The sequence below is a fragment of the Peromyscus maniculatus genome, chromosome 13 (genome assembly GCF_049852395.1).
Source record: "Peromyscus maniculatus bairdii isolate BWxNUB_F1_BW_parent chromosome 13, HU_Pman_BW_mat_3.1, whole genome shotgun sequence".
Classification (NCBI taxonomy): Eukaryota; Metazoa; Chordata; class Mammalia; order Rodentia; family Cricetidae; genus Peromyscus; species Peromyscus maniculatus.
This window is the reverse complement of record NC_134864.1, coordinates 55888135-55901272: the sequence shown is the minus strand read 5'-3', so window position 1 is coordinate 55901272 and position 13138 is coordinate 55888135. Positions and strand designations below refer to the sequence as shown.

The window sequence follows — 13138 nt, the reverse complement described above, 5'->3', positions numbered from 1 at the left end:
GAGCAGTGGGCCGTGTGCTCCTTTGTACGAGACATGAAACAATAAACTTCATGATTATTTTTGATAATTTTAATTTTTATAATAATTATTTCATTTTATAATTAAATAATTTTAACAGAAAATAAAGCTAGCAACAGCTATTATTTTCAAAGAGAAAAGCTAAATGGAGGGCAGATGTTTTCAAATAGATCAGCTGATTCACCAAAGAACTGTATTATTTGGTGTTCATTAGGAGTGTTTACAATTAGCTTTATTTTTTCACTTTTAGTTACCCAGTAGAAATATGTCATTTATATATGATTTCAAGCTTCTCATCTCAAAAATTTGATACAACCTATTGGTTCTTATTTATTCTCATCTATATTGAAAAGATGACCTTTAAAGATCTCCATGAGAGGACTTCCTGTCTTGTATTTATTTATGTATTAACTTTTATTAATTCTTCGAGGGCTCTGTATAATATGTTTTGGTCACATTCACCCCCTCTCCCAACTCTTCCCTCCTATTTAAAGTTACTGTGTTAATATCTATACAGGGCAAGGAGTCATGGCTTCCAGTCGAACTGGGTTGACTGTAGCAGGAGGCTAATGAGGACAATAAGGTCCAAGTTCCTCTGAAGCAGAAAATGTTTTTCAGAGGACTTTTTTTCCCAGTTGTGTCTTCTCTAGGCAACAATCCTGCAGCCTGTGATAAAGGAAAGTGGGCCAAAGAATGCCTGTGGATCACTGGCGTTACTAAATGCTGTCAACTTCTACCCAGCATTCCTCACGCTAAGCCTTTCCCCTCTGACGACTTACTTCACAATACTGCAGTGGTTGCCATCATCTTATGAATGAGGGTTAACCCAGACAAGAAAACCAAACACAAGAAGGTAAGCTTCAGCAAGTGGAAGGAAATGCATTCACCTCCTTAACAAGTTTTCTCAGCACTATCCAGACAGATGAGACGTCATGATAACTGAGTGGTGTGAAGCAAAAGCCCGTGCAGGTCTGTGCCCTCCTTGCAAATCCTCCTCACACTTACAGCCATCCACAGGACAGTCCGGTGGAGAACCACCAGTAAGATGTGACTCCAGTCTGTCATCCCTTATAGTCCACAGCTCCTCAGCAGGGGCTCTGCTTCGGGCATCACGGTGCACACAACTAGTTTGTTCCACTTACCAGCCTCTTCAAACTCTGTGACACCTCCAGGTAGAACTTGAAGAGGAAGCTGATAATGAGGGTCCTTTTGAACTCCACCTTCCCACCAGGAGCGGAGCCTGGAAGGGTGACTTCATTCAAAACCAGCCTGCACGCTGTATCAAGCATCTCTTCATCCCAGGGTCTGTGAGAGGCAGAGGAGGAGACTCAGCCTGGCAGGACTCATGATCTCACAGGCTCGGCTGACAGATAAGGCAGACCCAGGAAAGCAGGGTCGACAGCCAGGCACCCCAAGTGCAGGTTGGCCGGCTACTCTCCAAGCATCTGGACTGGGTCTCACCACATCCTCAGCCATCAGAGTCCTTAGCGTAGGAGTCACTCAGTGCTCATCTACTCCTAAGACATCTCTGTATACCAGGTTCTGTGTTAGCACTGTGTGTCCCCTACACAACCCTCTCAGTGACTCATAACGTAGGTTTGATTCTCTTTGACAGATAAGGAAAAGGAGGTTCCATAGTGTTAAATAGACTGACTTCATGGAGTTAAGGAGACTGAACAAGATTTGCACCAGATAGTCATGTGCGGAATCACTGTTCTCTATTAATATTCATCTAGTAAGTTCCCAGGAAAGATTAGCTATTATTACCTACAGATAAAACAACTCAGGTAAGCAAAAGAGATCGTTAGCAACCATTGAGCTCATGATCTATTTTTCATCAGGGTAAATTATTCCCCCCACAAAAGAATGCAAATTTATACTACAGGGAATGGGCATCCGACACCCTTTCTGTCTCTGTCTCTCTCACACACACATTACATATACACAGGTACACACACTAGACACACGCACTATGGACACAGATTATATAACGCTCACTCCTGAATGTGCTAGAAAGCAACATGGAAGTGATTATGAAATCTTGTTGGGACTCCCAGACATCACACTTGAGATCCTAAGCATTTTTTTTTTCTGCTTTTCTTCGCGGCTTCCCACAGGGCAGGTTGTTCCGTCACCTGGAAACGAAGGACACAACTTCTTACCTTCCGATGAGTTTCTGGCAGGAGTTCTTAGCACTGATGGTGGTTGGACCCACACCGCCATACAAAATGGATAGCTCTTTAATGACATCACCGCCTTCTCTAAAAAGGACTCTCATCCCAGAATTGACGATCGCTAGGGCATTCTGTTGGCGCTGGGCTTGTCGGAAGGCTGACACGAACTCCCACTGGAGAAAAGAGGCGCAAACAGAATTCCCCTGAGAGACGACTCCATGCCGAAGGGTGATCAGCACATCTTCAGTTACAGGTTCCGTTTTGTGTCCCCTAAGTTTGGATGCTGGGATTTTAAACCCCAGTACTTCAGTTCTTGGGGACAAGGCGTTCAAAGTGCTGAGGTGAAAGCGGGGTTATTAGCCAGAGCCCTAATCCCAACCAGCTGGTGTCCTTTTAAGAAGAAACAAATTGTACAGAGACATGAAAAGGCCCAAGAAAAGGCAGAAGACAGGCATCTATGGTCAAGGTCAAGGCCTCAAAGGAAGATGCCAGCCCTGACTGACTCCTGGCTATCAGAGTTCTAGCCTCAGCTTCCCAGAAAATAAATCTCCATTATTATATACAAAACTCTGTGTGTGGTTCTCTGGGCTGGCAGCCCCTCTAAACCAGAACATCTCATGAAGCAGGCTTACAAATGAGGAACCTTGGACTTGGAATGATCCAGTTGGAACCAGAACTCAAGCCTCGGCGTATCCAATTCCCAAACCCCTGCTTTTCCCCTCCACGTTCCCCTGCAAATGTCTTTTTTGTTTGTTTGGTTGATTGGTTGTTTGGTTGGTTTTTTTTTTTCTTTTTCTTTTTTTTGGCCTTTCAGGCCCCAGGATCTAGGCAGACCTGTCTTGTACTAGAATATTATTTTAAGGTGTGTTACTTTTATTTAGGTTGCATTTGTTTAACTCTGTGAAGCTGTGTTACTTAATTGTTGTTTGGGGTTTTTACTCTTTTGCTCTTTTGGGGGCCCGCCACCCAGCTCCCAAATAAATCATACACACCATTGGGTGTTTTAGACAGGCAAAGTAACACAGGTTCTCAGAGTTAAACAAATGCAACCTAAATAAAAGTAGCACACCTTAAAATAATGTTCTACTACACTGTCTCACTTAGGGAAGACGTCTGAAAGGACAAAGGATGTCTTAAGAATCTGTTAAAAAGCAACTTTAGAGTTTTGGGCAGAGGAAGAGGGAAGACGGTCTCCTAGTTCTAGAAATGGCAGGGGACAGCAGAGCAGGTTGACAGTGACTGGGCACAAGTCCCCGATGGAAGAGTGACCTCTGTCAGTTCCTAGAGTGAGCTTCATCCCCTCCGCAAACACGTCTGTCCTGAGCCCACTCAAGCTACAGACTGGTGGGGGCACTGGGAAATGGAGAGAAAGGCCATCCTCACCTTCCTGGAACAGGGGATGTTCACTGAGACCAAGACTTCCTGAGGTTTAAGATCGGCATCAGGGCACTTGCGGAGAAACTGCTCGCTTAAAGGGATCTGTCGTTTTCCATCTGTGGAGAAAAACGACACCTTCTCTGGAACCTACGATCTTTTGAACAAACTTCCTAAACTTGGGAAACGATTCTACTGGAAGTTCTGGGGTGTCAGTGTCTGTGTGAGTGAGTGAGTCTGTGTGTGTGTGTGTGTGTGTGTGTGTGTGTGTGTGTGTGTGTGTGTGTGTGTGTGTTCTCTGACAGCATCTTACACTGTTTCTTCCAGCCTAGGCTTCCTCCCACCTTTTGTCTTATCTACTTGCTTACAGATAAAAACACCCAGTTTCCTAAAGAACGGGAACCTTAACAGTCCACTTCTCGATAGCACGGTTGGCTTAGGGCATTGCTACGACAGAGTAGATATTAATATCCCTTTTGATATCTCATCGAGTCAACCCACAACCATTTCATATTTTTTTTTTGTCTATAACCAGGATCCTATTATCTCCAGAGGTGAATGAAAAAATCCCTTCAGTGAATTTGTACAGCATTAAGTGCTATTTTATTTGGTTATGCCACATCCCCCCTCCCCCTCCCCCACCAGCATCTAAAGACTTTCAGTCCTTCGGTCAAAGGACTGGAGGCGGGAACAGTTTAAAGCCATAGCCAAATATAATGGGGAGAAATATAAAGCTTTTTGTGCTTGTATTCTCTCATCCAACTTTACTTCTCACGGCAGGAGGTTTTTCAGTGTGCTGCTTAAACTTAAACCCTGAATTTACATCTTCCTCCTTAAGATTCCTTAGCAGTTGAAATGCTATAAGGAGTTGATGTTTTACAACATATGTGTATAACAGAAAGCTAGCTCACATTTTCAAACAAAACCTCCATATATTTGTAGAGGACCCAATTACAAGAATCTCCTAATAATTATTAGACAAATTGAAGTAAGAGAAAATTCCAGCACTGAATTTCAAAAACAATAGTCAAGGGCATAAATACAGCAGGAGGTCCAATAGATATTCAGTTGAAAACGATCTGTGGGCATTCAAGGAAGATAAACGAAGTCCAAGCCCAAAGCATGGGAGTCAAACACCCTGGGGGGGGGTTGGGGGGAGTCTCCAACAAAGGGACTCGGCGACTCTCAGAGCTTATTGTCTTTGCCAATGATCAGCTCACATCTGGACATTAAACACAAGCATGTCCAATGTCGGGTGAGAAAACACCTAGAAGATGTGCCTAACCTACAGCCAGGAATCCCAAAGACAGGTACAAGGCACGCAGCCAAACACATTTGTAACAACAGCATCAGGTCTCAAGGTCAAATAGTTTGGCCCCCCTGGTAGGTCAAGGTCTCAAGAAGAAGCAGATGGGGAGACTGGTAGATAGTTTTAAGACAGACTGACCAACTTCTCAGCCTCAGAAAGCTCAAGGGAATTACTAGTTTTCCAAACTGGACTTCCTGCCTCCCCAGCAGCCAGAGAAACAAATCAAGTTTCATAACTCCCCAAGCAAAACTGCTGTTTACCTTTGGACAGCAAGTTGAGGGTACAGTTACCCACAGCCAGGAGGGGATTCAGATCCGAGTCCAGATGTCTGCTCACGATGTGGCCCCCTAAAGACTTTAAAAAGCAGTTACTTTCACTTCTGTTACATAGTTACAGAGCATAAGCACTAAATTACCAGATTAAGTGATGTTTCTGAGAGCTGTTCCTTTTGTTTGCTTTAAAGAACAGAAAGGTGTCCTCAGTTGCAATTACCCAAGACACAGATGCCAGAGTTGACTTGACAAATACATACAGCCATGTTCCTGATCTGGGACCCAGCCAGAGTTCTGAGGTGCTTCAGGAGGGCACGGTATGTCTGTGTCTTCTCTTCTGGGAGCTTCCGGACCACATCAGCCAGAATGTCCTTCACCTGATCCAGGCTGAGGCCAGCACCGAGGGTCAGCCCTGAAATAAAGTCTTGTATGAGTAATGTAGTATGATCACCGATGGCCTCCAAATGTTAGACCAAAGCTACAGGCATGGAAATCTTTATATTGGATCCATGCTGTTGTGCCTATCAGTACTGGTGGTGATGATGGTGGTGATGATGGTGGTGACGGTGCTGATTGTGGTAGTGATATGATCATGGTAGAGATACTGATGGTGATGGAGGTGGGTATGGTGATAGCAGTGATGTGTGGGAAGGTTAATGATGGAGTTATTAGTGGGGATCATGAAGGTTAGATTCCTTGAATACTGAGTCTATCACATATTATGCTGATAGCTTTAAAAAAAAAAAGCCTCCAGGAATTAAAACAAAACCTTGCGATATTAATAGGTTCCCTTCACAGATGGCAGAGCTGCGACTCAGTCCAGTCACTTCCGCAAGATCTTAGAGGTACTGTATGTCATCGCCAAGAACTGGATTTCAGGAGCTTTATCCCAAACCCACACTACAATCAATGACTGCTGCTTCTCACTGCCATGAAACCACGTTCCCTTCACGGGAATGAAAAAGGCTGGACTGTAGCTACTCAGTACACAGCTCCTTTCCGTCGGCTGTGCTCTGGAGAGCAGCCAGCACATTTCGTTCATCTCTGGTTCTGCACTCACACACAGAGCCCCCTTGAATAGCTGTTAGTCTCCCTGATACTGCAGATAGGAAAGGTTCTCAGTGGAAGTCTGACTTCTCAGTGTCTAGCGGAACTTTAGGGCATTCTCCCTGGACTCCAGATCCTCACTGCTCTGTCTGAAGAGAATCTGTGAATTTTAACTAGAAATGAAGTGGCCATCCCCTTTATAACAAGACTGACCCTAATAGGGCCAGTTGCTGTTTTTACTTTTTTCCAGGGGCCCCATTACACCACCATCCTATGTAACTCATGTCTGGCTTCAATCAGACCCTCAGGATGTATGTCTAGTCTGGTAGCCAATCAGGATCCTGCTTGGCCATGAGCAGGAACTGTTCTTGCTATTTTCAGTCAGACAGATCCCTGACACAGCAGACAGACCCCTGACACCACAACTACAGTTGCTGACCAGATGTCATGAGCCAATCATAAAATGATTCCTGTATCCAAAAGGGTCTACACCCAATCACTTCAAAGTACACTTGACCAGAGCTGGAACTGTCCTAATCCTGCTAAAAAGGAGCCCATGAGCTTTTCTCGGGGTCGCCATTCTTCCACTTTGTAAGATGGTTTGACCCCAGCATGCTGGAACTCTTATTCCTGACAAATTAAATGCTCTTGTTGATTGCATACATGTCTGGTGGCCTGTTGTGGGACTTCTCTTGGACTCTAACAAGAAACAGCTCGCCCCTCTCCATCCACCAGACTAAGCAATCGATGTCATAGGACCATAAGAACTCACCATCACAGGCCTGGCTTACAACACATAGCTCTTCAATTCTGTCGGGAGAAATGATGACGGGGTGGAAGACACCTTTAAACTTTACTTCAGGTCCTAAGGGGTTGTGGGAGAGACACAAGATTAGAATAAAAGGATGTTAACTGCTCTCTTCATTTCGAATTATGATTAAACCAATGTTTGGGCATATGAAAGTTGTTTCCTTTTATTGGGCTGTTCATTGCAAACCATGCAGAGACAGTAGCCGACTAAACTTTGGGACTCTTTAGAATTGTTAGCTCTAAAACTTGTGCGATGTGGCACACTCAGATTTCCCTGGGAGAAGGTCCTGGAGGCCCTGCAAAGAGATGGGCAGCCACACTAGGCCTGAGTGGAAAAGGAAAAGGTTCTCCAACTGCCTTTGAAGTCAAATGTGCTATCATCACAGAGACACCATCCAGAGCAGAAAGACAGAGCAGTTTCAGGATGAGAACCAGTGTGGTCCCCAGATGGAAAACCAGAACACTGGCACCCTGCTGTGGGCTCACTACAGGGCCAGCAAGCCAGCCTCTGCTCCAGTGAAGCACAGGCTAGCCCTGATGCTGGCTCACCATGGGGCCAGCAAGCCAGCCTCTGCTCCAGTGATGCACAGGGTAGCCCTGATGCTGGCTTACACTGGGACAAGCCTTTGCTCCGGTGAAGCACAGGCTAGCCCTGCTGCTGGCTTACCATGAGACTAGCAAGCTCTGCTCCAGTAATGCACAGGGCAGGCAATTGTCTAACGCTGGAAAACCTCATGAATCACACTGTGTTTTCTGGCTGACCTCCTGACAACACAACCACATGAAGCTTGATTCCCTCATAAGATGTCCTGGGGTGTCTACATACCCACAGAGGTGTTCCCCATGACAATGGGGGCCTGGGGATACTTGAATTTAGCTTCCACGAGTTCCTTCAGAGTCACTGGGGAAATCCACGTCAATCGATCACCACAAAACACTCTGGTCTTTGCTGGCTGTTTCTCAGCCATCGTCTGTTGGAAAAGCAACAGGGATTTGAGAGAGCTTGTGACAGAATGTCCATCTCTTCTCACTCTAATTTTATTGAAACAGAGAAAAGGAATACGTATCTTCTAAAAAAACAAATTTTGTAACCTAAAAATAGAGCTCTGCCAGGAGTCAGAGTTCAAGGTGATTGTTTGGCAGTAGTTTACCCCTGGAAATGGAAGTTCCCATTGGCTCGCTGACACCTCACAGCGACTCATTTTGATGTCCACTAACATAGCAATATCCTCATTTTGGCCAAATCATCCCACAGAAAAATGAACTTCAGCAGAAGTGGAAGGAGAAAGCCAGTCTGTATTGAAACGCGCGGATTGGGCCTTCAGGACTTTTAACAGACATCACCAACTGTGTCTCACATCCTCCAACACCCCCATGGTGGTCTACCCTCCCTTCTCTGCCTCTTCCTCCGCCCACACTTTCTGGACTCAGAGGTGAGGATGACAGGTGAGTGTTGCCTATCTGTCCATCAGTTTGTTCTTTATAAAACGATTAATTATTTGAGAATTTTGTATATGAACGTAATATACTTTCATTATATTCCCTCCCGTTCCTCCCCCCAACTCCACAAAGTATCACCTTCCATCCTCCCAACTTCGTGTCCCCCACCCAACCTACTGAGTACAATTTGTGCTGTCCATATCCTTATGGATATGGGGCCATCCATTGGGTTGTGGTCAACCTAGAAGCGGTCATATCCTTGAGGAAAACTGACCTTCCCTCCCCATATCAGCTAAGGGTGGGGACTCAGGAACCTCTCACCTCTCCATGCTGATGTTGACTGGTTTGAGCTTGTGCAGGCAAAAATGAGTCAATCCATGAGTGTAGTGATCCTGTCGTAGCTAGAAGACACCTTCCCCACACTCATTTCTCAATGGTCCCTAAGCCTTGAGTGGGGAGTCGGGGGAAGTATAATATAGATGTCCCCTTCATGTTGAGCTGAGCTGAGCACCCGACAGATACTTATTCTCTGCACTTTGACAAGCAGCCCTGACTGTCTGCACTAACCACAGTCTGCTGCACAGTGACGTGTCTCTGATGAGGTCTGAGGCTGCACCATCAGCTTTTGAAAAGGCCCCGCTGACATTTCACCCTCAGCTCTTCTAGGTGAGCAACCGCCTTCCTTACCATTAGCTCTGGAGGGAAAATCAGCTCCTGGGTTGGGTCCAGTGGCAGGAACTCCTCTTCTGAGAAGAGGTCTGGACTTGTCTTTGAAAAGAAAAAGTGAAAGAAGTTACAGGAGCACCCCTATTCTCAGGGGACATCTAAGCCCTGTGGGTACCCAGAACTACAGGCAGTTTGAACTCACACACACACACACACACACACACACACACACACACACACACACACACAAATTAGAGTGAAGGTTCATATACACACTACGTTTTTCTTCTTCATTCTTTTTTTTTTTTTTTTTTTTTTTTTTTTTTTTTTTTTTTTTTTTTTTTTTTTTTTTTTTTTTTTTTTTTTTTTTTTTTTTTTTTTTTTTTTTTTAAGATTTATTTATTTATTTTGTATACAGCATGTATGACCAGAAGAGGGCACCAGATCTCATGACAGATGGTTGTGAGCCACCATGTGGGTGCTGGGAATTGAACTCAGGACCTCTGGAAGAGCAGTCAGTGCTCTTAACCTCTGAGCCATCTCTCCAGCCCCTTCTTCTTCATTCTTACTGCAAATCATAGCAACATACTCTAGTACTAAACATACTTTTTTCCTGAAAAAAAAAAGTGCCCTGTAACTACTCATAGGCATATCTGAACTACAGCATCACTGAGCTTGTGTTTGGTGTCATTATTAAGTAATGGTTATTTGAACATAAGTACTGCAATACCATGCTAGTCAATCTGATAACCATGGCAACTACTTAGTGACAGATGGGCAGGTAAGGTATACAGTGTGGATACACTGGACAAATTGGTTCGCATTCCACATGAGACAGGGCGAGCCCAGTGAGAGTTCCTTGTGCTATTCATAATGGCACGTGTTTTGAAACACAAACTATTTCTAGAATTTCCCACATAATACTTTCAGAATATGGTTGGAGCAGAGGTAACTCAGATTGCAGGAAGGGAAACTGTAGATAAGAGGTGAACTACTATATTATTGTCAGGCACCTCTACTTTAATTTGTGAGTGAGTGAGTGAGTGTATGTGTGAGTGTGTGTGTGTGTATGTGTGTGTGTGTGTGTGTGTGTGTGTGTGTGTGTGTGTAATAAGACTGGAAGAAGATGGTCAGACAACCCAGGTACAGTGGCACATGCCTACAATCGTAGAACTTAGGAGACAGAGGTAGGAACAGGAAGAATTCGAGGCCAAGCTTAGCTGTATGATAAGTGTGAGGACAGAATGAGCTCCACAAGACCTCATCTCTTTGGAAGAAGACAGACAGACAGACAGAAGATAAAAAGAAGCTGACCAGTCATGATGCAAGCTGCCAGGCAAGGACTCTGACACAGACCTGACCTCTCATAACTCTGCAGGAGTCAGTGTGTCTCTGCACTCATCAGCTCCCTATACATCCTCTTCGAGTCTGGGGACAGTGGAGGAGCAAGCAGACACTGAGAACTCAAGGGAGACGTGGAGTCTCCACCTCTCCTGTCCCTGTTCCTCCATCTCCAACTCCACTTTGCTTCTGGTCGCTGAAAATGCTGTTTAAAAACTGAGAGACCGCAGAGATGAGGGGTTTTCTCTCCCGTAGTCAGCAGTGTTTGAAAAGGACTGATGTGTACAATGAGGGATGCAGTGGGTATGACGGATTTATAAGATGGATTCTGCTGCTTTCAGTTGGTATAACAGTTGTATCTATGGTGGGGCAGAGTGGCATTACAGTACACGGACATGATAATATCACGTTATTATTTAGCATCTAGAATCTCAGACATGAATTGTTTCATTGTGTGGAGAATGTTAAAGATTCTGTTAATCTGAAATAGTCAACTGCTTGTCAAACGCAGTCCCCCCACTGTGCCACAGAACAGTTAGAGGCCACTCCTCCCCACTCCTCCCCACTGTGCCACAGAACAGATAGAGGCCACTCCTCTCCCCCAGCTGGACCACGGTAGCTCTTCACCCTCCCTTCTCCACCCCCAGTTTCCTCCTGGGCTGAAGTTTTAGGTTATAGAGAGACAGTGAGCATGGGAGAGAGAACAACTGACATAGTCCAATTCATCAACCTGGGCAGCCAGTGATTCCTCCGAAGACTAGGTCAGCGGCTGCTCATGTCTAGAACAATGTTATAACGACTTTACCATTCTAAGTCAGCAGCTGCTCATGTCTAGAACAACGTTATAACAACTTTACCATTCACCGACCTCATCACCTTCCTGAAATTCTGCCAATCCATTTATTCCTCGATCCGAACAGCACACCCCATTTTCTTTACTTTGACAGCAGCCAGAAGCCTAAGAGGAGAAACACAAAACAAACAGGCCAGTCAGAACTCCATGGGATTCTATGGTTAACTGGGTGCCTACAGTTGAAGTTGTAGAACCAATACTGTAAGGCATTGTAAAAGAAAACCATTTATACTTCAACGTAGCCAAGCTAACTCTAATGAAAACTAAGTTCACAAGAAATTCTGAGCTGGGCGGTGGTGGCGCACGCCTGTAATCCCAGCACTCGGGAGGCAGAGGCAGGCAGATCTCTGTGAGTTTGAGGTCAGCCTGGTCTACAGAGCTAGTCCAGGACAGGCTCCAAAGCTACAGAGAAACCCTGTCTCGAAAAACAAAAAACAAAAAAAATTCTGAATACCAGTCATCATTTTAAAAAGTTTATAAAGGTCTTAATAGATAATCTTGTCATATAGCAATACACATTAACCACGTTAATTATTAGTACTAACAATATTTTAAATACCACTAATAGTAGTAATAAGAACTGATGTCTTGCTCTGATCTTATCTACAAGGTATTGATTTCATAGTTCACCTCACAGAAGTGATCTTCTGGTGGTGGAAGAGGACCACCTGTGACTGAATGTGTATTAAACTTCCACAAGAACCTTTTACTTTATATACTAGTTTAAAAACAAAGAAAGAAGAAACAACATCTCTTATAGGTTTTATTAGTTCTTATTAACATTAATGATTGAGTAGTTTACTAATTAGTGTGTGGTGACGCTGTCCTGGAGGTGGACAGCCTCCATTGTCAAGCAGCCAGCCCAGTAAAAAAACATGCAATGGCACAGGGACAACTGGACCACGCTGTGACCAGTGTTATGTTGTATCACTCACAGACGCATATCACGTTAGCAGAAGGCTACAAGCGCAACCAGGCAGGGTCCCTAACTTAGACAAACAGATCAAGAGCAATTTCTTAGAAGAAATGACTTATGGCCAATGACAAACTGCAGGGATGCTACAATTTGACAACTTAGGCAAGGAGGTTAAGCCTCTGCCCAAGATGAAATGACACACAGGAACTGTAGACCTGAGATAAGAAGTGGTCCTGTGTTAGTAAAAATGACTGTTGCCAGAAACATACCGGGCAGCTCCTACACTTTGTTTTGTTTTGTTTTGGGGAAAATGCATTCAACCATGTATTCCTTTCTACTTACTTTACAGAAAGTCTTGCATGCATCGATGATGGGCCTGTATCCAGTGCAGCGGCACAGATTTCCTGAAGGAGACAGAGCCGGCCTGGTTACTCAAGTGCATGGGGAAAGCCAAGGGAATGACAGCATGAAGGACCCCATCTTAGAAGAAAACTTTATTTGATGTTTTAATTCTGAAATCTTGTGTTTGAAATTTCATTTTTACATCAACATCTTGGGATATTTAGTCAAGAGTCCTGAAGTATATTTTAACATCTCAACCATCTGCACTTACTCTGTAAACACATTTTATACCCTCTTCTTGTGACAGATGGTCAAACAACACAATAATTTCAAGACAAAAACTTGTCCTGTCGTTACAATCAAGAGCTAAACTTAAAACAATAGCCACTTTATTGAGATGTTACTGACATAAAAACCCACACACATCTAATCAACTGATTAGTGATTGATGCATCTGGAGATAAGTGTGCACCTGGGGATCCATCTCCACAGTCAATACCATGAGCGTAACTACCACTCTGTTTCCTCATACCATTTAGTTTTTATTTAATCATTCAACCAGAAAAAAAGGCATTT

The 13138-nt window shown here is 44.2% G+C and overlaps 1 protein-coding gene across 2 annotated transcripts in view; it reads right to left on the bottom strand.

The window, feature by feature from the left end:
- The window catches only part of LOC121826506 (aldehyde oxidase 1-like), a 62584-nt gene that overhangs the window by 36317 nt on the left and 13129 nt on the right, over positions 1-13138 (bottom strand). For both annotated transcript variants that reach the window (XM_076550489.1, XM_076550490.1), the window contains exons 6-15: positions 12563-12624; positions 11320-11409; positions 9132-9212; positions 7831-7975; positions 6967-7059; positions 5408-5559; positions 5136-5229; positions 3576-3685; positions 2181-2365; positions 1161-1323 (exon numbers count right to left, since the gene is read on the bottom strand). In XM_076550489.1, coding sequence (XP_076406604.1) covers positions 1161-1323; positions 2181-2365; positions 3576-3685; positions 5136-5229; positions 5408-5559; positions 6967-7059; positions 7831-7975; positions 9132-9212; positions 11320-11409; positions 12563-12624 — 1175 coding nt within the window. The remainder of the gene's footprint in view (positions 1-1160; positions 1324-2180; positions 2366-3575; positions 3686-5135; positions 5230-5407; positions 5560-6966; positions 7060-7830; positions 7976-9131; positions 9213-11319; positions 11410-12562; positions 12625-13138) is intronic.